We start from the raw sequence: 23,412 nt of genomic DNA on the forward strand, positions 1-23,412 counted from the left end.
TGAATATATTCAATCAACAAGGGAGTCAAGTGTTATGGGGGGCTGACAGGAAAGGAGTTTAGGCCACAGGTCAGCTATGACCATTTTAAATGGTGGAGTGGGCTGAATGGCCGACTCCTGCTCCTATTTCTTATATTAATTGCACAAGTATCATCTCTCAGTGTGGACACAATGGGCCAAATGCACTGTAACAATTCTGTGATTGGGTATCCCACACTGGTGCCCCCTTCCATCAGGCACCAGATGAGTGACTAACACTGACTAAATGCTGGATTTTATATGAACAAATATAGGAGCAAAGGAAAACTACACAGCCCTTCAAGCCTGCTCCACCATTTAATAAGATCATCACTGAACTTCTACAGCAACTCCACTTTCCTGTCACTTGGTCCCCAAAATCTAACAATTTCAGTCTTGTATAAACTCAATGTCTGAACATACGCAGTCATCTGAGGTAGAGAATGCCGAAGATTCACAACCCTCACTGAAGAAATTTCTCATTTCAATCCTAAATGGCTTCCCCCTTATTATGAGACTGTGACCCTTAGCTCCAGATGCTTCAGCCAAGGGTAAACACCCTTTCAGCATCTACCCTGTCCAGCCCTCTTAAGAATTATATGTTACAATGAGATCAGCTCTTATAAACATCAGAGAATATAGGCCCCCATTCTACTCCATCTCTCCACATAGAACAGCACACTCAGCCCACGAATTAATCTAGTTGTTCCCCCCCACCCCCCAAACAAAGTAAATATATCCTTAGATAAGGCAACCAAAACTAGACGTGATCTCAGCATATAATTGCAGCAAGACTTCCTCACATTTATACTCCAACCACTTTGCAATGAAGGCCAACATTTGCTTTCCTAATGCTTGCTGTTAACTTTGTGATTTGTGTGCAAGAAACCCCAAATCCCCCTGAATATTAACATTCACTCGTCACCATTTAAAAAAAATAATTTGCCTCTCCATTCTTCCTACCAAAGTGAATGTCACATTTCCTCACATTATACTCTATCTGCAACCTTCTTGCCTCATCACGAAACTGATTTATATCCCTTTGCAGCCTCATTATATCCTTTTCACTGCTTGCATTCCCAGCTTCTCCAGTCACTCAACATAACTGAAGTCCCTCGTCCCTGGTTAATATCCTGAGTTTAAAGTCCCATTTGAAGGATGACACCTCCAACGGTGCAGCACTTCCCCAATACCATGTTGAAGTGTCAGTCTACATTATGTAGTTAAGTCCTGGAGTGATGCTTGAACCACACAACTTCAAGAAAATGATGACTGCTGCTTAGAGATCAGGAAAACAGACATTAGCTGTGAAGTGAGTCTGGCTTCTGCTGATAATAAAGTGGGACATGGTCCCCTGAAGATTGCGGCTACTTACTCAGCTTCCAACAGCAGATGTTGTGTAGACTCTGCACACCAAGTACACCTGAGGAAATCCAGGAACCTGGCAAAAGTTGATCACACACTCTCACTGCTCTGCAACTCCTCTTGTAATAGAGTCAATGGCCCTTCGGCCCATTGTGTCTGTGCCAGCCATCAAGCACCTAACTACTCTATTCCCATTTTCCAGCACTTGGCCCGTAGCCTTGTATGCTATGGTGTTTCAAGTGCTCATCTAAATACTTAAATGTTGTGAGGGTTCCTGCCTCTACCACCACTTCAGGCAATGCTTTCCAGATTCCAAACACCCTCTGGTGAAAAAAGATTTCCTCAAATCCCCTGCCCCTTACCTTAAATCAATGCCCCTGGTTATTGACCCCTCCTCTAAGGGAAAAAGTTTCTTCCTATCTAACCTATCAATGCCCCTCATAATTTTGTATACCTCAATCATGTCCCCCCTCAGCCTTCTCTGCTCTAAGGAAAACAACCTTTTCAGTCTCTCCTCATAGCTGAAATGCTCCAGCCCAGGCAACATCCTGGTGAATCTCCTCTGCACCCTCTCCAGTGAAATCACATCCTTCCTATAATGCGGTGACCAGAACTGTACACGGTACTCCAGCTGTGGCCTAATTAGCATTTTATACAGCTCCATCATAACCTCCCTGCTCTTGTATTCTATGCCTTGGCTGATAAAGGCAAGTATCCCATATGCATTCCTAATCACCTTATCTACCTGTGCTGCTGCCTTCAGTGATCTATGGCCAAGTACACCAAGAACCCTCTGACCTTCTGTACTTCCTAGGGTCCTACCATCCATTGTATATTCCCTTGCCTTGTTAGTCCTCCCAAAATGCATCACCTCACACTTCTCAGGATTAAATTCCATTTGCCACTGCTCCGCCCATCTTACCAGCCCATCTATATCATCCTGTAATCTAAGGCTTCCCTCCTCAATATTTACACCACCATCAATTTTCGTGTCATCTGCGAACTTACTTATCATACCTGGATCCCACGGGCTCTTACCTTCTTAACCAATCTCCCAGGCGGGACCTTATTCAAGGTTTTACTGAAGTCCATGTAAACTATATCAACTGCTTTACCCTCATCTACACATCTAGTCACGGCCTCGAAAAATTCAAATCAAGTTAGTTAGACATGATCTCCCCCTGACAAGGCTATGCTGACAATCCCTGCCTCTCCAACTGAAGATTAATCCTGTCCCACAGAATTTTTTCCAATATTTTCCCTACCACTGATGTTAGACTCACCGGTCTGTAATTATCTGGTTTATCCCTGCTACCCTTCTTGAATAATGGCACCACATTGCTTGTCCTCCAGTCCTCTGGTACCTCTCCTGTGACCAGAGAGGATTTGAAAATGTGTCAGAGCCCCTGCAATCTCCTCCCTTGCCTCACATAACAGCCTGGGATACATCTCATCTGGGCCTGGGGATTTAAACACTTTTAAGCCCGCTAAAACAGCTAATACTTCCTCCCTTTCAATGCTAATATGTTCAAGTATATCACAAACCCCCTCCCTGATCTCTACACCTACATTGTCCTTCTCCATAGTGAACACAGACGCAAAGTCATCATTTAAAACCTCACCTATGTCCTCTGGCTCCAAACACAGATTGCCACTTTTGTCCCTAATGGGCTCCACTCTTGCCCTGGTTATGCTCTTGCCCTTAATATACTTATAAAACGCCTTAGATTTTTTCTTTATTATGCCCGCCAGTGTTTTCTCATGTCCCCTCTTCGCTCTCCTAATTACTTTTTTTAGTAGCCCCCTTCGCTTTCAATACTCCTCTAGTGTCCTTGTGCCTGTCTGCACAAGGCATCAGTTATCTGCAGAAGTTAAAGCAATCACTTGTACTGCCATTGAATGGCTGTTTCTTTGGTTAAAATATACGTCAGTTGGCATTACTCAGAAATCAGTCTTCATGTGTTTCTTATCCCGATGAGTCCTCCTCAACCTTCAGTCAAGTGCGTGCCCTTGTCAAAGTGTGGCATGTGGTCATTGAATTACAAAGAACCATCACTGCACGATGTATGACAATACATTACAAAGGACTGTCATTGTGAATAGCTGCACTAGAACATTATTTTTCTTATATGTACTTTACATCTTCAAAAAAAGACTCAATGCAGACAATTGGAGATAGAGTGTTGAACAGATATATTTATATATATATATATATATTAAAAAATGGCAATAATTGAATCTTTTATACAAAAAGATTCCACAGTAAATGCAAGAATTTCTGACTTTAAGCCTAAATTGTAGTGTAATGTGATTCAGGCAACATGGTCAAATCCCCTGCTGACACTCAGGGTCAGGGCCAACATATGAAGAATGGCTACTGGGTTAAGTATCAGAGGAGTGATCTGTACCCAGGTCTGTAGCTTGACGACCGGAGGAGGAAGAAACGTATTTCCTTTTTGGGCCTTGGCCGAGATTTACAAAGGCCACTGAAGTGTTGCCTTCACAAGGCGTTTCTCTCTGACAATCTTGTGCACAACTAGTTCTAGTACACCCTGGGCTAGGCAGAATGCAGTGTAGGCGATTCATTTCACTGACTCCTGCGCATTGCCTTCATACAAGGGTCAGACTGATACTGCATATTTTCATTGCAGATAGACAAGTCAAAGCAGACAAAAAGCGATGGAAATAACTAAAGAACGCAGCCTTCAGATTATGCTGTGCAAACATTAACTGGCAAAGATTAGCAGATGAATTTTAGTTTGTCATTTTAAGAGGACTGACCCATTTTAGAATGGTCACCACTCCTATTGCAATAAAAACAAGAAATGCTGGAAATACTCAGCAGGTCTGGCAGCATCTGTGGAGAGAGCAGAGTTAACATTTCGGGTTAGTGACCCTTCAGCAATGTGAAAGGTTTTAAGCAAGTAAAACGGGGGTGGGGCAAGAGATAACAAAGGAGAAGGTGTAGATAGGACAAGGTCACAGAGAATAACCGACCAAGTGGTCGTGAAGCAAAAGCAAACAATATATTAATGGCGTGTTGAAAGACAAAGCATTAGTACAGATAGTTTTAGAGATACAGCACTGAAACAGGCCCTTCAGCCCACCGAGTCTGTGCCGACCATCAACCACCCATTTATACTAATCCTACACTAATTCTACATTCCTACCACATCCCCATATTTCCCTACCACCTACCTATACTAGGGGCAATTGCTAATGGCCAATGTACCTATCAACCTGCAAGTCTTTGGCATGTGGGAGGAAACCGGAGCACCCGGAGGAAACCCACGCAGACACAGGGAGAACTTGCAAACTCCACACAGGTAGGACCCAGAATTGAACCCGGGTCGCTGGAGCTGTGAGGCTGCGGTGCTAACCACTGCGCCACTGTGTGTTAACAGACTGAAAACAGAAGTACAAACGTGAAAAAAAACAGTGGGTAGGCAAACTGAACAAACTAAGATAAAATAAACACAAAAAAAGCAAAGAAAAAATAACTAAAAGTAAAATGGGGGACCTGTCATGCTCTGAAATTATTGAACTCAATGTTTTGTCCGGCAGGCTGTAGTGTGCCTGATCGGTAAATGAGATGCTGTTCCTCGAGCTTGTGTTGATGCTCACTGCAGCAATCCCAGGACACAGATGTGAGCATGAGAGCAGGGGGGAGTGTTGAAATGGCAAGCAACCGGAAACTCAGTGTTATGCTTTCAGACTGAGCGGAGGTGTTCCGCAAAGCGGTCACCCAGTCTGCGCTTGGTCTCCCCAATGTAGAGGAGACCACAATGTGAGCAGCAAATATAGTATACTACACTGAAAGTAGTACAAGCAAATCGCTGCTTCACCTGAAAGGAGTGTTTGGGGCCTGGGATAGTGAGGAGAGAGGAGGTAAATGGGCAGGTATTACACCTGCAATTGCAGGGGAAGGTGCCGTGGGAAGGGGACGAGGTGGTGGGAGTAATGGAGGAGTGGACCAGGGTGTCGCGAAGGGAACGATCCCTTCGGAATGCTGACAGGGGGAGGGGAAGATGCGTTTGGTCGAGCATCATGCTGGAGGTGGCGGAAATGGCAGAGGATGATGGGGTGGAAAGTGAGGATAAGGGGAACCCTGTCGCAGTTCTGGGAGGGAGGGGAAGGGGTGAGGGTAGAGGTGCGGGAAATGGGCCGGACACAGTTGAGGGTTCTGCCAACCACAATGGGGGGAAATCCTCGGTTGAGGAAAAATGAAAAAATATCAGAAGCACTGTCATGGAAGTTAGCATCATCAGAGCAGATGCATCGGTGACGGAGAAACTGGGAGAAAGGAATGGAGTCCTTACAGGAGGTAGGGTGTAAAGAAGTGCAGTCGCGGTAGCTGTGGGAGTCAGTGGGCTTATAATGGATATTAGTAGACATCCTATCCCCAGAGATGGAGACAGAGAGATCGAGGAAGGGAAGTGTCGGAGATGGACCATGTGAAGGTGAGAGAAGGGTGAAAATTAGAAGCAAAGTTGATAAAGTTTTCCAGTTTGGGGTGGGAGCAGGAAATGACACCATTACAGTCATCAATGTACCAGAAAAAGAGTTGGGGGAGGGGGCATGAGTAGGACTGGAACAAGCAATGCTCGGCATATCCCACAAAAAGACAGGCATAACTAAGACCCATGCAGGTACCCACAGCAACACCTTTCACTTGAAGAAAGTGAGTGGAGTTGAAGGAGAAGTTGTTCAATGTGAGAACAAGTTCAGCCAGGCGGAGGTGGTTATGGTGGATGGGGACTGGTTGGGCCTCTGTTCAAGGAAGAAGCAGAAAGCCCTCAAACCATCCTGGTGGGGGATGGAGGTGTAGAGAGATTGGACGCCCATAGTGAAGAGGAGGCGGTTAGGGCCGGGAAACTGGAAATTGTCAAAATGACATAGGGCGTCAGAAGAGACACGGATGTAGGTGGGAAGAGACTGGACTAGCGGAGAAAAGATAGAGTGAAGATACGAAGAAATAAGTTCAGTGGGGCAGGAGCAGGCTGAAATGATGGGTCTGCCGGGACAGTCCCGTTTGTGGGTTTTGGGAAGGAGGTAGAAGCAGGCTGTCCGGGGTTGTGGGACTGTGAGGTTGGAAGCTGTAGAGGGAAGATCTCCAGAGGAGATGAGGTCAGTGACAGTCCTGTGGACAGTCGCTTGATGTTCAGTGGTGGGGTCATGGTCCGGGGGAAATAGGACGACGTGTCTGAAAGTTGGCGCTGAGCCTCTACAAGGTAGAGGTCGGTACGCCATGCAACAGCACCACCCTTGTCTGCAGGTTTGATGACGGTGTTGGGGTTCGACCTGAGGGAATGGAATGCCTCAAGTTCAGAGGGGAACAGGTTAGAGTGAGTGAGGGAGGCAGAGAAATTAAGATGACCAACGTCTCACCGACAGTTTTCAACGAAAAGATCAAGAGCAGGTCCAGAGGCCTATTGCAATAGTGGATAAGTGCTTAGCCTTGAATATTCTCTCAGCAGTCCCAGATCAACACCAGAGTTTTCCTGTATATCCCTGCATTTCTTTGTCTTATAAATCAATCACTTTTCTCTTTCAAATATATGCTTATAGATGATGTTCTCCCTGTAGAATACTGGAAGTGCTGTCAATATTGGGAGTATTGTGCTCGGATTCCAGATATAAAAAAAGTATTTACCCATTTTGCACATCCAGCTGAAAGGTTGGGCAGCATCACACTTCTAAGTGTTTGAAGCAGCTATATAGTTTTTTAAAAGCCAATTTTATGTTGCTTTTTCCTGATGCGGAGCAAGAAATTTATAAGTATTTTCCGATCTTCAAACAGCAAATAAACTGATTGGCTTTAGGATGAGATATTGTCACTTTAAAGGGACAGCCCACCTTAAACACAGCTCGGTCTCAGCAGCACAATTGTGCATTATGTGGTCTCACAATATCACTGCCATCGCGTGGCTATTAGTCACACAATGAAACCAATACAGCAAACTTTGATAGCACAACAAACTACAATCCAGAGTGGTCTGGGGTCCCAAACTCAGGCTTGCCTTTGGTGAATATGGGAAAGAACTTACAGCACAGAAACAGACACTCGGCCCAACTGGTCTATGCCAGAGTTTATGCTCTACACAAGTCTCCTCCCACCCCTTCTGTTCCTTTCTCCTTCATACACGTACCTAGTTTCCCCTTAAATGCATCTGTGAATGCAAAATGGAGACTGAAAATTAAAGCCTGGCTCGGGTATAAAATTAAAACCCGACCCAGCCACAGCCAACCCGAACCCGACCCGAGCCCTTTGAATTTCTTTTCACGTCAACCCGAATAACGTTCATCCGTTCCGGCAGCAGGCTCTTCCTGCAGCTGCAGTTGTGGGGAATCATGTGTAAGCCTGATCCTGTGACTTCCCGGAGGCAGCACTGTCCAGCCCAACCCGATCCCGAATGCTGGACTTGAAATGTAGACCCGACCCGAACCCGACACGTCGTCGGGTCTGGGTCGGGTAGCCAGGCATTACCGAGAATTGCATGTTGCAGCTCTTACAAGGTTGCAACAAGCAGGAATGCAGAGCATGGAATATTCTAGCAGGGAAAGAGGATGGAGAGAGTTAATGGGAAGAAAGACTCTTTACACAAAACAAAATAGCTTACACAACAAAGCAACACTTGGGCAAACAAGACAGCTGACAACCCTGCTCTTAACTGACTGTCATATCTCTCCAATTAGTATTGCATCAAATCTGGGGGGGGGGGGGGGGGGGGGGGTGACAGTAAGCACAGTAAGGAGAACAGGTTCCTGTACTGTACACGGTCTTGAAGGGAGTATTGTAACCTTAGGAGGATGGGTTCCTCTGCTATATGGAACCTAGGGGATGGTGGATTTTCTGTGTTGCACAGGTGGCTGAAAGAGGGGAGGGAGTGTCTCTATACAGTACATGGCCTGAAAGGTGGGTTTGCAGGGCGAGAGAGGGAGGGTTTTTACACAAATTATTCAGGATCAGTTTCTTGTCCATACTTCTCTGAGATTACATTCCATCAACTTAATTATTAAAATTCTGATTTACTCGTGACACAATTATAACAGCATGCATACCTGCACACTCCAATAAAATAAACTGTAGCCTAATAATTACTGTCAGTGATGCGAGCATATGACATTCCTTTACAATAAATGGGTTAACACATGTATAACAAAAGAGCAAGATACAAGCCTGTTCACTGACAGGAATGTTAAGACTTCGAAACTTTTGAGGACAATGAACTTCACTTGTGTTGGAGCTACTATCAAGAATATTTACATTGAAATGGCTCGGTCCTTCTCTCTCCATTCTGAGAGTAATATGTATATCTGTGTGGATGATGTATGCGTACACAGATGAATGTGTGTGTGCAAGCAGACGTACCTGTGCTCGTGTGAAGCAAGTGTTGGCATGTTTCCCATCAGAGATCTGTACTCTGTTGTGTGTTTTTGTAATACTTGGTACCAGTTTCTACAGATGAAAAGTTATTGTATCGGTACTCCAGCTGTCTGATATTAAACAGCAGACAGGTGAGGAAACATTGCCCTGGTCTTGCAGCTCAATTGCCATCCTTACTGCTTGCAATGGAAGCTGCGAAGGTGGCGGGGTGCCTCTTTTCCTGGTCGGCGCAGACACGATGGGTCAAGTGGCCTCTTTCTGTGCCATAAACTTTCTATGATTCCATGATTCTATGATTCTATGTCTTTACAGTGCGGCAGTGGGCTAATAGCTCTCTCCACATCCAGCACAGGAGTAACAGGAGGGGCCCACGCTCATGGCAAGCTGCCAACTCTGACTGTGGATGAGCGGATTGCTGGCAGTGGAGTTGCCCTCATTATCCTGTGACTAGAGAGCAGCTACACTGCTGGAGGTACAGGAACTGCATTCTTCCTCTGCCTCTCCTCCCCGCCCAGCTGGAGAAAAGGGTAAATACATTGCAGGTTGTTTGTCATTTGAGTAATATAATATATATGTATGCCAGCAATTACTGTGTACCAGGCTAGTTGAATGAACAAACAGACAATCAAATACATTTCTTAAAGCAAGTTCCAAACTGACTTAATAAACAGAGACCCTGTGTTTAGATCACAGGAGGAATAACCCCATTCTCGATAACCACTCGTGTTTTACAGAATGTGCTGCAGAATGCTGAATGTCTCCTTGGCGTGGCATTCCCAGTGGCTCCCCACACAGTGTTACTAGAATCGCACTACTTCCAAGCCAACATGTTTACACAAGTATTTACATCAGCTGGGGTTCCGCACTCGACAATTGAGTTCTTCCAGTTTGTTTTCTCCCTTCCCTTTCAAACTATGAACTCTAAGTTCCCCCAGCCCTCAGAAAAAGCAGGTGGTGAAATCTGAGGCTTGAAGCTTTGAGACAGTAGAGCTGAATGAATAGTTCTGTACAACATCACAGATTTTCAGATCACAGCCTGACCTCGGACTGTGAACACAAGCCACAATTCACCCCCTGGCCTGTTTATGGTTGTGCATCATAACCAGAGAAATTTAAACAGAGCCAAACAAACAATCCTCGCAACCAGCTCATGCTAAGTTTTACCGAAGTAACAGTCACAACACTTCAAAGCAATTCATTGTAAGTGAAGCATTTGATTTTGATAAAGCACAATGCAGGTAGAATTAACGTAATTGCATCGTCCGATATTCCGGCTCATTCAGCAGGATGTTCATGTTGTGTTCAAGTTTGTGCACATTCAGTACAAGAGCATGTGCTGCAAACAACCGCAAAACAGAACGTTTATAAAGAAATGGCTCTGTCCCTCCCTCCATTTTGAGAGGGTGTGCCTGTGCGGGTTTATCCCCCATGAGGGTTTTATTTAAATAAAACCCACATATGTGCCCAGAGCATTGGGCTTCATTTGATCACCCTCTTACTGCAGTGGGCTGGGCTGTCTGGTAAAGGAGGGCCATGGGGTTCAGCTGCCTGGGGAAGGAGAGGCATGGAGTTCAGCAGCCTGGGGTTCAGCAGCCTAGGGAAGGAAATCTGTGAGGTAGTGAACACAGGGAACTCAGGTGAATTTTTTTCCCAACTTCCCATTGATCAACACACCAAATCAATTTGGAGCAAAAAAAAACAATATTTAAGGCAGACCTGTTGTAAAAGATCCACAAGGTGACCAGAGCTGTAATGAGACAGAGACCTGTCCTGTCATTTTCGCACAAGTCTGAAATGGGAACAAAAGGGCCACATTTCCAATTGGCCTCATTTCCAACAGACTCCATCCAAAATCATTAATCTTCCGCGGGAGCTGAAACCGGAGTGTATCCGGAGCCTTGAACCAGAATCCCTCAGGAAACCAGCCAAAAGATACTCAGCATCAGGTAGTCGCATTCCAGAAATGGAACTACGTTACATACCTGCATCAATTCTGCCCAAGGCCCATTCAAGTCCTCAATGTCACATTTTATAAAAGATATAATAATGTAACTGCAGCCCGTGCACAAGATGACAGACCAATGTGGGAACAAGGAATAAGCCTTTCAGCCCCTCGAGCTGGTTCTGGCAATAGCATATACAGTGTGTGGCAGCAGCGCTCACACTCCATTCTCCTTAGGGCTGTGACTGCTATGGCTCAGTCAGGTTTACTGTAGCTACAAATTTTCTCCTAATTAGAAACTCATCCTTCCATGTGCTTTCAAGCCGCAGAACTTTGAGAAGAAATTAATATAGTAAAGATAAAACAAGCTGCTTTCCCTTTCTAGGAGTCAGACTCAAGCAGGCTGTCCCACCTGGAGTCACTGTGGTGACCGTGTGTTCTGGGTGGCAGAGGATTCTCACTGAGCAAAAAATTAGACAAAAACTAATGGCAAAGGATTGGACCCAGGTCCATCCACATCCAAACCTACCCTTTCCCCAAGACTCTCTTCAGCTGTTGTTGGAGTTACCAAATGAGTCTGAAGACATTCTGGAATTGAAGAAGGGGAGGGACCACATTTTGCTGCTGGGTTTGAAGTCATGGTCCTCTCCCAACATCTTCTCCGGAATCAGGAAAGCTTGGGAATTGATGGAGGTCGGGCTGCCAACAGATTCAGTCTCAGGTGGTGGTAGATCTCCAGAATCTAGGCTATAGGATTTGCGGTGGGTCTGCGGCTGATAGCCGTTGGCATGATGCGTTAGCTCCTCTACCTCGGTCTTATCTCTGCCTGGCACAGAATTGGTGGCTGCATGGATCTGAGGTTGATAGCCTGACTTGATAATCACCTCCATTACATCCTCCATTGGACTGGCCCCTGGTGCTTCTTGTTGCTGATATCCAGGACCCCGTATACTTGTGTATGTTACTTCACTGGGATAGACGGATGGCGAGGCCACTGCCTCAAACGCCGGGTTAGTCTCCCCCGAGGTCTCGGCAGATGTGCGGTGCGGACTGTACGATAGGACACCTTGACCCTGGTTCTCAGTATCAGAGATATCCTCAGGAACAACCTCAAGTTTATTGTCTGTCTCAACTTCCTTCTCACCCTCCACTCGTATCTGTTTCTCTTCCACAACCTGGACCTCATTGGGTGTACAATCCTTCGGTTCCAGAGTTTTGCATGAGTTGACTCCCTAAAAAAGATTGAGAAAATTGAAAAAAAACTGAGGGTTTTCTAGTTTTATATGCTTATATCTGGTCAGCTGATGTCTGAGGTGCTGAAACTCAACCCCATGTAACAATCTTCAAATTGAGCTACAGAGAAAGCTATAGGGCAGAGTTACTCTGTAGCTCGATATGGAACACGCAGCCTCTCTCCATAGGGGCAAAGCTACTTCCCCGAATCCAAACAGCCCACCTGCTAGATTCCATGAATGCGTAAAAAAAATTCCATCACACACCTGACTTGTACCTTTTAAATGGTGGACAGGCTTTGGAAACTCAGGAGTTGAGTCACTCACCACAGAATTCCAAGTCTCCGACCTGCTCTTGTAGCTATGTATATAGCACATAATTGCGCAAAGATGAGTGGCAGGTCAGATAATATAAAGAGCAGCAGAGAATGACTAAAAGGTTAATCAGGAGAAAGAAATTAGTGTATGAGAGGAAGCTAGCTAGAAATGTAAAAACAGCAAGAATTTCTACAGGTATTTAAAAAAGGAAGAGAGTAACGAAAGTGAATTTTGGTCCTCAAGAGAGTGAGAATGGAGAGTTAATAGTAGATAATAAGGAAATGGCAGATGAAATGAACAAATATTTTGCTTCTGTCTTCGCTATACAGTAATAGCTGTAAATCAGGAGGTGGAAGAAAGAGGGGAACTTGGTGAAATTACAATCACCAGGGAAACGTTACTGAGCAAACTGATGGAGCTGCGGACTGATAAGGCCCCGGGTCCTCATGGGCTTCATCCTAAGGTCTTAAAAGAGATGGCTAATGAGGTAGTATATGCATTGATATTAATTTTTCAAAATTTGCTGGATTCTGGAAAGGTGCCATCAGACTGGAAAGTAGAAAATATAACTCCTCTATTCAAGGGTGCTGGGGGTTGGCAGGGAGACAGAAAACAGGTAACAATAGGCCAGTTAGCTTGACGTCTATCGTGGGGAAGGTGTTCGAATCGATCATTAAGGAGGCTATAACTGGGCACTTGATGTCTATCGTGGGGAAGGTGTTCGAATCGATCATTAAGGAGGCTATAACTGGGCACTTAGAAAAACTCAAGGTAATCGGGAATAGTCAGCATGATATTGTGAAAGGGAAATCATGTTTAACCAATTTATTGGAGTTCTTTGAAGGAATGACACGTGCTGTGGATAAAGGGGAGCCTGTTGATGTACTGCACTTGGATTTCCAGAAGGCATTTGACAAGGTGCCACAGAAAAGGTTATTGTGCAAAGTAGGAGCTCATGGTGTAGGGGGTAACATATTAGCATGGATAGAACACAAGAGGTAGGAGCAGGAGTAGGCCATTCAGCCCCTCGAGCCTACCCCGCCATACAATAAGATCGTGGCTAAACTGTCCCAGGCCTCAACTCCTCTTTTGGGCCTGCTCTGCATAACCTTCAACTCCCCGAGATTTCAAAAATCTATCTACCTCCTTAGAGTCATGGAGTCATAGAGAGATACAGCACTAAAACACGCCCTTCGGCCCAGCGAGTCTGTGCCAACCAACAACCACCCATTTATACTAATCCTACATTAATCCCATACTCCCTACCACATTCCCACCATTTTCATACCACCTACCTACACTAGGGGCAATTTACAATGGCCAATTTACCTATCAACCCGCAAGTCTTTGGCTGTGGGAGGAAACCGGAGCACCCGGCAGAAACCCACACGGTCACAGGGAGAACGTGCAAACTCCGCACAGGCAGTACCCAGACCGAAGCTGGGTCGCTGGAGCTGTGAGGCTGCGGTGCTAACCACTGCGCCGCTCCTTCTTAAATACAATTAGTGACCCAGCCTCCACAACTCTCTGAGGCAGAGAATTTCAGAGATTTGCCACCCTCAGAGAAGAAATTCCTTTACATCTCAGTGTGCAACCTTATTCTGTAATTATGTCCCCTAGTTCGAGATTCCTCCACTAGTGGAAACATATTCTCAACATCTACCCTGTCACGCCCCCTTAAAATCTTATATGTTTCAATAAGATCACCTCTCATTCTTCTCAACTCCAATGAAGAAAGGCCTAAACTGTTTAGCCGTTCTTGAGAAGACCACCCCTTCATCCCAGGAATCAGCCTAGTGAACCTTTTCTGAACTGCCTCCAATGCCAGTATATCCTTCCTTAAATACAGGGACCAAAACTGTACACAGTACTCCAGGTGTGGCCTCACCAACACTCTGTACAGTTGTAATAAGATTTCCCTATTTTTAAACTCTAATCCCCTGGCAATAAAGGCCAAAATTCCATTTGCCTTCCTAATTATCTGTTGCACCTGTATGCTGACATTTTTGTGTTTCATGTAAAAGAACACCCAGATCCCTCTGTATTGCAGTAGTTTGTAGTCTTTTTCCATCTAAATAATAATCTGCCTTTTTATTCTTCCCATCAAAGTGGATGACCTCACACTTTCCCACATTGAACTCCGTCTGCCAAGTTTTTGCCCACTCACTAGATTCTTTGTGTCCTCATCACAACATGCCTTCCCACCTATTTCTGTATCATCAGCAAATTTGGATACTCTACACTCTGTCCCTTCCTCCAAGTCATTAATATAAATAGTTGAGGCCCTAGGACCGATCCTTGTGGCAACCTACTAGCTACAGCTTTCCAACCTGATAAAGACCCATTGATGCCGACTCTCTGCCTTCTGTGTGTTAGCCAATCCTCAATCCATGCCGACACATTACCCCCAATACCTTGAGCTCCTATTTTATGCAATAACCTTTTACGTGGCACCTTATCGAACGCTTTCTGAAAATCCAAATACACATCATCTACCGGTTCCCCTTTATCCACTCTGTTTCTTATATCGTCAAAGAACTGTAACAAATTTGTCAAACATGATTTCCTTTTCAGAAAACCATGTTGACTCTGTTTGATTGCATTATGTTTTTCTAAATGTCCTGCTATTTCTTCCTTGATAATGGACTCTAGCATTTTCCCAATGACAGATGTTAAGCTGACTGGTCTATAGTTTCCTACTTTCTGTCTCCCTCCTTTCTTGAATAGGGACATCACAATAGCGGTTTTCCAATCCACTGGTACCCTACCGGAGTCCGGTGAGCCTCTACTATCTCTGTAGCCACTTCTTTTAAAACCCTTGGATGCAGGCCATCAGGTCCTGGCGACTTGTCTGTCTTTAGTCCCATCAGTTTGTCCAGCACCTTTTCCCTCGTGATGGAGATTGTTACAAGTTCTTCCCTCCCATTTACACCTTGCTCATCTATTACTGTTGGTTGTTTCTAGTGCCCTCCACTGTGAAGACTGATGCAAAATATTGGTTTAAATTATCTGCTATTTCCCTGTTCCCTGTTATTAATTCCCCAGTCTCATCCTCTAAGGATCCCACACTTACTTTAGCTACTCTCTTCCTTTTTATATACCCATAGAAGCTCTTAATGTTTGTTTTTATATTTCTTGCCAATTTACTGTCAATCAATTTTCTCCCTCTTCATTAGTTTTTTAGTCATCCGCTGCTGGTTTCTAAAAAGTTCCAAATCCTCTGGCCTACCACTAGCTTTCGCCGCTTTATACGCCTTTGTTTTTAGAGTCATAGTCGTACAGCATAGAAACAGGCCCTTTGGCCTACCACGTCCTTGCCGACCATAATGCCTATCTATACTAATCCCACCTGCCTGCATTAATTCCATATCCCTCTATGCCTTGCTCATTCAAGTACCTGTCCAGATGCCTCTTAACTGTCACTACTGTTCCTGCCTCCACCACCTCCTCAGGCAGCTCATTCCAGATACCCACTATTCTTTTTGTGACAAATTTACCCCTGTGATCCCCTTTAAACCTCCTCCCTCTCACCTTAAATCTATGCCCTCTAGCTTTAGTCACCACTGCGGCACAGTGGTTAGCACTGCAGCCTCACAGCTCCAGCGACCCGGGTTCAATTCTGGGTACTGCCCGTGTGGGGTTTGCAAGTTCTCCCTGTGTCTGCGTGGGTTTCCTCCGGGTGCTCCGGTTTCCTCCCACAAGCCAAAAGACTTGCAGGTTGGTAGGTAAATTGGCCATTATAAATTGCCCCTAGTATAGGTAGGTGGTAGGGAAATATAGGGACAAGTGGGGATGTGGTAGGAATATGGGATTAGTGTAGGATTAGTATAAATGGGTGGTTGATGGTCAGCACAGACTCGGTGGGCCGAAGGGCCTGTTTCAGTGCTGTATCTCTAAACATAAACACTACCACGGGAAACAGACTCTGACTATCTACCCTATCTATGCCTCTCATAATTTTATATACCTCTAACATGTCCCCTCTCAGCCTCCTTCGCTCCAGGGAAAACAGACCAAGCCTATCCAATCTCTCTTTCTAACTCAAGCCCTCCAAACCAGGCAACATCCTTGTGAATCTTTTCTGCACCCTCTCTAGCTTAATCACATCTTTCCTGTAGTGCGGCAACCAGAGCTGCACACAGTACTCCAAATGCGGCCTAACCAACGTTATGTACAACTGTAACATGATGTCCCAACTCTTGTATTCAGTGCCTCGGCCGATGAAGGCAAGCATGCCATACGCCTTCTTCACCGCCCTGTCTACCTGTGTTGCCACTTTCAGGGAACTATGTACTTGCACCCCAAGGTCTCTCTGCTCAACAACACCCAGGGCCCTGCCATTCACTCTATATGTCCTGCCCTGGTTTAACTTCCCAAAATGCATCACTTCACACTTGTCTGCGTTAAATTCCATTTGCCAATCCCTTGCCCACTTTTCCAGTTGATCTATATCCTATTGTAACCTTAGACAACCTTCTTCACTGTCCACTATACCACCAATTTTGGTGTCATCTGCAAACTTACTAATCATGCTCATCACATTCACGTCCAAGTCATTAATATATATGACAAACAACAGAGGGCCCAGCACCGATCCCTGCGGCACACCACTGGTCACCGACCTCCAATTTGAAAAACAACCCTCCACTACCACCCTCTGCCTCCTGTCACTAAGCCAATTTTGTATCCAATTTGCTAGCTCACCGTGGATCCCATGTGTTCGAACCTTCTGGACCAGCCTACCATGCGGGACCTTGTCAAAGGCCTTGCTGAAGTCCATGTCAACAACATCCATCGCCCTGCCCTCGTCAATCCTCTTGGTCACCTCCTCGAAAAACTCAATCAAATTTGTGAGACATGATTTCCCATGCACAAAGCCATGCTGACAAACCCTAATCAGACCATGCCTTTCCAGATGCATATAAACCCTGTCTCTCAGAATCCCTTCCAATAACTTTCCCGGCAATGATGTAAGGCTCACCGGCCTGTAGTTCCCTGGCTTATCCCTGCTGCCCTTCTTAAATAAAGGCACAACATTAGCTATCCTCCAGTATTCCGGTACCTCACCTGTGGCTAACGATGATACAAAAATCTCTGCCAGGGCCCCAGCAATCTCCTCCCTTGCCACCCATCGCATCCTAGGATACACCTGGTCAGGCCCTGGAGATTTATCCACCTAAATGCACTTCAAGACCTCCAACACTTCCTCCTTTGTAATGTTGATATGCTCCAGGATATCGGTGTTCCCTCCCTTGAACTCACTTGCTTCCATGACCTTCTCCATGGTAAATACGGAAGAAAAATATTCATTTAAGACCTCACCCATTTCCCGTGGTTCCACACATAGATTGCCACACTGATCCTTAAGGGGACCTACTCTCTCCCTAGCTACCCTTTTACTCTTAATATACCAATAGAATCTTTTAGGATTCTCCTTTATCTTATCTGCCAGGGAAATCTCATGGCCTTTTTTCGCCCTCTTAATTTCCGTCTTAAGCGTACTCCTACATCCCCTATACTCCTCGAGGGACTCGTTGGATCCCAGCTGCCTATACCTGACATATGCCTCCTCCTTTGTCCTGACCAGACCCTCAATATCCCTCGTCAACCAAGGTTCCCTAAACTTGCCAGCCTTGCCCTTCCATCTAACAGGAACATGCCGGCCCTGAACTCTTCCTATCTCACTTTTAAAAGCCTCCCACTTGCCAGACGTCCCTTTACCTGTAACAGCCTCTCCCATTCAACCTTTGAGAGTTCCTGTCTGATGCCATCGAAATTAGCCTTCCCCCAATTTAAGACTTCAACCTGAGGACCAGTCCTTTCCTTTTCCATAACTATCTTGAAGCTAATAGAGTTGTAGTCACTGGTCCCAAAGTGCTCCCGCACTGACACATCAACCAGCTGCCCATCCTCATTTCCTAATTTTTGATTTGATACTCTCCTTAACTTCCTTTGTTATCTACGGGTGATTCATCGTTCTCTTCGAGTCCTTCCTGCTGACTGGAATAAATGTTGGCTGAGTGTTATGAAATATCTGCTTAAAAGTCTGCCACTGCTCATCTACTGACTCCCCCTGTAATCTATCTTCCCAGCCCGCTATAGACAATTCTTTCATCATACCTCTGTAATTGCCCTTGTTTAAGTTGAAGACAGTGGTTGGCTGACTGGCAGAAAACAAAGAGTTTCTGATTGGCAGGATGCGGCGTGTGGAGTCCTGCAGGGGTCTTTGCTGGGGCCTCAACTTTTTACAATTTACATCAATGGCTTAGATGAGGGGAACGATGGCATGGTAGCTATATTTGCAGATGACGCAAAGATAGGTAGGAAATTATGTTGTGAAGAGGACATAAGGAGGTTGCAGACCTATATAAATAGGTTGTGATTAGAGTATAATGTGGGAAAATGTGAAGGAAGAATTAAAAAAGCAGAGTATTACGTTAACGGAGAACGACTACAGAATTCCAAGGTGCAGAGGGAGGTGTTCTAGTGCATGAGTCACAAAAGGTTAGTATACAGGTACAGAAAGTCATAGAGAAGGCTAATGAAACGCTCTCCCTTATTACGAGAGGAATTGAAAATAGAAGTAAGGATGCGATGCTTCAGTTATAAAGGGCATTGGTGAGACCACATCTCGAACACTGTGTGCAGTTTTATTTAAGGAAGGAAGTGAGTGCATTGGAGGCGGTTCAGAGCAGGTTTTCTAGATTCATACCTGGAATAAGCGGGTTGTCTTATGAGGAAAGGTTGGGCATACTGGGCTTGTTTTCACTGGACTTTAGAAGAATTAGATGAGACTTGATTGAAGTATATAAGATCCTGAACAGTCTTGACAAGGTGGATTATGTGGAAAGGATGTTTCCTTTTGTGGGTGAGTCCAGAACGAGGGGCCACAGGTTTGAAATTAGGGGTCACCCTCTTAGGACAGAGACGAGGAGAAATTTTTTGTCTGAGGCTTGTGTGGCTTTGGAACACTCTGCCTCAGAAGGTGGTGGAGGCGGGGTCATTGAACATTTTTAAGGTGGAGGTAGATTGATTCCCTTGCCTAACAAGAATCTAAGGTTATCGGGGTTAGATGGGAGTATGGAATTCGAGACACAAATAGATCAGCCATGATCTTAATGAATGGCAGAGCAGGCTCGAGGGGCCGAATGACCTACTTCTGCTCCTAGTTTGTATGTATGTTAATTTACAGTTTGCTCCTATCAATTTCTCCAAAGTTACTGAAGTTTAAAGTTACACAAGGACTTTATAAACACCCTGTATGTACCCACATATAACACGTATACACATGCTCATACACCCCCTCCATATTCACACATATTTACAGATATAAACATGACTATATTTACACAAATACATACAAAATGTTCCCCTTACCCAGTGTTTAGCTGGAACATACCTGAAGGAAGTTTCCATCCTGAAGAACTTTGCTGTTAGTTGGATCAGGAATATCAGGATAAAATGTCTCTTTGATCCTAGAAAAGATGGGAAGGAGGACAGAGTCAGTATCTCAGTGCTCTTACTGCCATTACTCCCCAGTATTCGCTGCTCCCAGCCGGATCAGGATCATAAGAGCAGGAGTAAGCGATTCAGCCCATCCAGCCTGCCCTGCCATTCAATATGATCATGGCTGATCATCCACTTCAATGCCTTTTTCCCCACACTATCCTCATATCCCTTTATGTCATTGGTATTTAGAAATCTGTCAATCTCTGCTTTAAACATACTCAATGACTGAGCTTCCACAGCCCTCTGGGAGAGAGAATTCCAAAGATTCACAACCCTCCGAGTAAAGAAATTTCTCCTTATCTCAGTCCTTAGTGGCTTCCCCTGGTTCCAGACACCCCAACCAGAGTAAACATCTTACCTGCATCTACCCTGTCTATCCCTTTAAGTATTTTGTAGGTTTCAATGAGATCACCTCTCATTCTTTGAAACTCTAGAGAATACAGGCCCAGTTTCCCCAATCTCTCTTCACAGGACAGTCCCACCATCCCGGGAACAAGTCTGGTGAACCTTCGTTGCACTCCCTCTATGGCAATAATAGCCTTCCTATGGTAAGGGGACCAAAACTGCACACAGGACCCCAGGTGCGGTCTAACTAAGGTTCTATACAATTGATGCAAGACTTCACTACTCCTGTACTCAAATCCTCTTGCGATAAAGGCTAACATATTAGCCTTCCTAATTGCTTGCTGCACCTGCATGTTAGCTTTCAGTGACTTATTGACCAGGACACCCAGGTCCCTTTGTACATCCACACTTTCTAATCTCTTACCATTTAAGAAATACTCCGCACATCTGTTCCGTTTACCAAAGTGGATAACCTCACATTTTTCCACATTATATTCCATCTGCCACTTTCTTGCCCACTCGCTAAGTCCGTCCAAGTCCCCTTAAAGCCGCATTGCATCTTCCTCACAACACACGTTCCCAACTAGTTTTGTGTCATCCCCAAACTTGGAAATATTACATTTGGTCCCCACATCCAAATCATTGATCTGCATTGTGAACAGCTGGGGCCAAGCACTGATCCCTGCGGTACCCCACTAGTCAGAGCCTGCCAACACGAAAATGACCTATTTATTTCTGCTCTGTTTTTGCCTGTTAACCAATCCTTCATCCATGCCAGTATATTACCCCCTATCCCATGTGCTTTCATTTTGCTAACCAACCTCCTGTGGCGGACTTTATCAAAGGAACAGACCAGAGTACTGGGAATCACACCCTCCACTCTCCTATTGCTGGATGCAACACAGCCCCAGTCCAGTGTCTTCACAGACTTTTAAATATATTGTAAAAATCACTGGCTCATTTCATTAGGAGTGTACCCCAACACCATAACAGGGCCCCGTCCCATTCTCAGTCTGATTTCAGCCAGGACACAATCCTGGCTCAGGTACCAGTGATAGTAACTCAGCCACGACAGCAGCTAGGGCATTAATACTGGCCCAGGTACAAGTCTATTGAGAGAAACCTCAGCCAGGGGCTCCAGCAAGGATGGAAAAGAGAACAGATACGGTAAATCAGGCATGGGTGAGGTGCCACCAAGCTTAGAGAAGGGAAAACTGAACGACAGCAGGAGTTCGGGGAGCCCCTGGGAACGAATGTGAGCAGAGATAAAGATGATGCGACGAGTCTTAGATTTTATTGCAGGAAGGCAGGGAGAGCGTTTAATTAAAATGCAATTGCCACTTCACTGTTTAAAAAGGTTGACCGTTGAAAGGGAACTTACCATTCTTGTTTTTGGTAACAGAAGATGCTGAGCATGACTCCCAGTGTTATAACTCCCACCAGTGGTAAAGTAATCCCAAGAATCAGTGCAATGGCTGATTGGGGGAGAAAAACAAACATCAGAAAACTAATATATCAATCACTATAAGAACTTGAGGGAAAGGAACTCTGTCTTAATGTGGAGATTAACAGGTGGGATCAGCGAGAGGAAGTTCATGATACACATCTTACAGTGAGACTGACGGGCTGTGAGAATAGTATATAAAATAACCTGAACGGCCCACCTACTTAATGCTACCTCTGCTCAGCCTATCCTGACTAAAGACTGAATAGCAAAATAACATTTACAAAATCACTAGCACAAATCTTCAATTAAAGTAATAGTATTATATAACACCTATATATCATATCCTCAGGATAACGCTGAGCACTTAACAGCCAGTGAATTTTATTTAGGCAAATTGCAATGAAATTTGAAAGCGGGTTTCTGAAATGCGATAAAACTGCAAATCTTTCTTTCCTTTCAGTGACCCTGGTCATTTTGTTTGTTAACTGAGTGCGTTGGTTGGAGGGAATTGGAATGTTAGAGTGGAACTATTTCTCTTCAAACCCTCGAGTCTCAAAACAATATTCCATAAACATACAATGCCAGATATCCCAGAAAATGAGCACAGACCACATCACATCTGAGAAAACTTCAGATCCCATAATATGGCCCAATAGGGCCTCAGTGTCTGTTCTTCATGGAAGGACTTACAGCTGTTTGGTGTAGTCACTGTGACTGCTCTGCTGGGACTATCCCCTCCTCTTGTGTAGGCGCTCAGTGCCACAATGTACGTCGTTCCGGGTTCAAGGCCCATGATTTTGAATGTCCGTGTGTCTGAACTGTTTATGATCTTTGGCAATGGATTGGCTAAGACAATGGAGAAAGAAGAAAATCAAAAACACTCTCAGATCATAACACAGCACAGAAGGAGGCCATTCAGCCCATTGTGTCAGCTCTTTGAAAGAGCTATCCAATTACTCACACTCTCCCTGGCTTTCTCCATAGCTCTGCAAATTTCTCTTCTTCCAGTATTTATCCAATTTCCTTCTGAAAGTTACCACTAAATCTGCTTCCAGCACTTTCCAGGTCGCGCATTCCAGATTACAACATTACTCGCTGCATAAAAAAAATCTCTCATCACCGCTCCCACCCACTAGTTCTTTGGCCAATCACCTTAAATTTGTGTCATTTGGTTACTGATGCTTCTGCAACTAGAACATTTTTCCCCTATCCATTCCATCAAAACTTTGTGATTTTGAACACCTGCATCGAATCTCCATTCAATCTTGTCTGCTTACCGATATTAAGTTCATTCTTCGCCTTTCCACTTTCTTGACAACCGAGGGAGTAAAGACACTGCCAGGTTAGGCCTTTGTTGCAAGGGGATTGGAGTACAAGATTAAAGAAGCCTTGCTACAATTGTACTGGGCTTTGGTGAGACCACACTTGGAATACTGTGTGCAACTGTGGTCTCCATATTTAAGGAAGGATATACTTCCCTTGGAGATGGTAAGGAGGTGTTCACGAGATTGGTCCCTGGGCTGAGGGGGGTGTCCAATGATGAGAGGCTGAGTGAATTGGGTCTATATTCTCGAGTTCAGAAGAATGAGAGGTGATCTCATTGGAACAGTCAAGGTTATGAAGGAGCCTGACAGGGTCGATACTGAGAGAAAAGCAAAATACTGCAGATGCTGGAAATCTGAAACAAAAAAAAGTGTTGGAAATACTCAGCAGGTCTGGCAACATCTGTAGAGACAGAAGCAAAGTTAATGTTTCAGGTCTGTGACCTTTCATCAGAACTGCCAAAGATTAGAAAATAATTCGGATTTAAGCAAGTGAAGGGGTGGAGGGTGGGGGAGAGAACAAAGGG

General features: G+C 44.9%; 1 protein-coding gene across 1 annotated transcript in view; it reads right to left on the minus strand.

Annotated features, from left to right (window-relative positions):
* Positions 1 to 3,570: 3,570 nt before the first annotated feature.
* LOC137366333 (leukemia inhibitory factor receptor-like) overlaps positions 3,571 to 23,412 on the minus strand; it is a gene marked incomplete at its 5' end in the record, with an annotated part of 87,355 nt that continues 67,513 nt past the window's right edge. Inside the window, 4 exons of the mRNA XM_068028230.1 lie at positions 3,571 to 11,944; positions 19,662 to 19,737; positions 21,498 to 21,591; positions 22,254 to 22,409. Coding sequence (XP_067884331.1) covers positions 11,261 to 11,944; positions 19,662 to 19,737; positions 21,498 to 21,591; positions 22,254 to 22,409 — 1,010 coding nt within the window. The remainder of the gene's footprint in view (positions 11,945 to 19,661; positions 19,738 to 21,497; positions 21,592 to 22,253; positions 22,410 to 23,412) is intronic.

The sequence above is a fragment of the Heterodontus francisci genome, unplaced genomic scaffold (assembly GCF_036365525.1).
Source record: "Heterodontus francisci isolate sHetFra1 unplaced genomic scaffold, sHetFra1.hap1 HAP1_SCAFFOLD_1057, whole genome shotgun sequence".
In the NCBI taxonomy this organism is placed as follows: Eukaryota; Metazoa; Chordata; class Chondrichthyes; order Heterodontiformes; family Heterodontidae; genus Heterodontus; species Heterodontus francisci.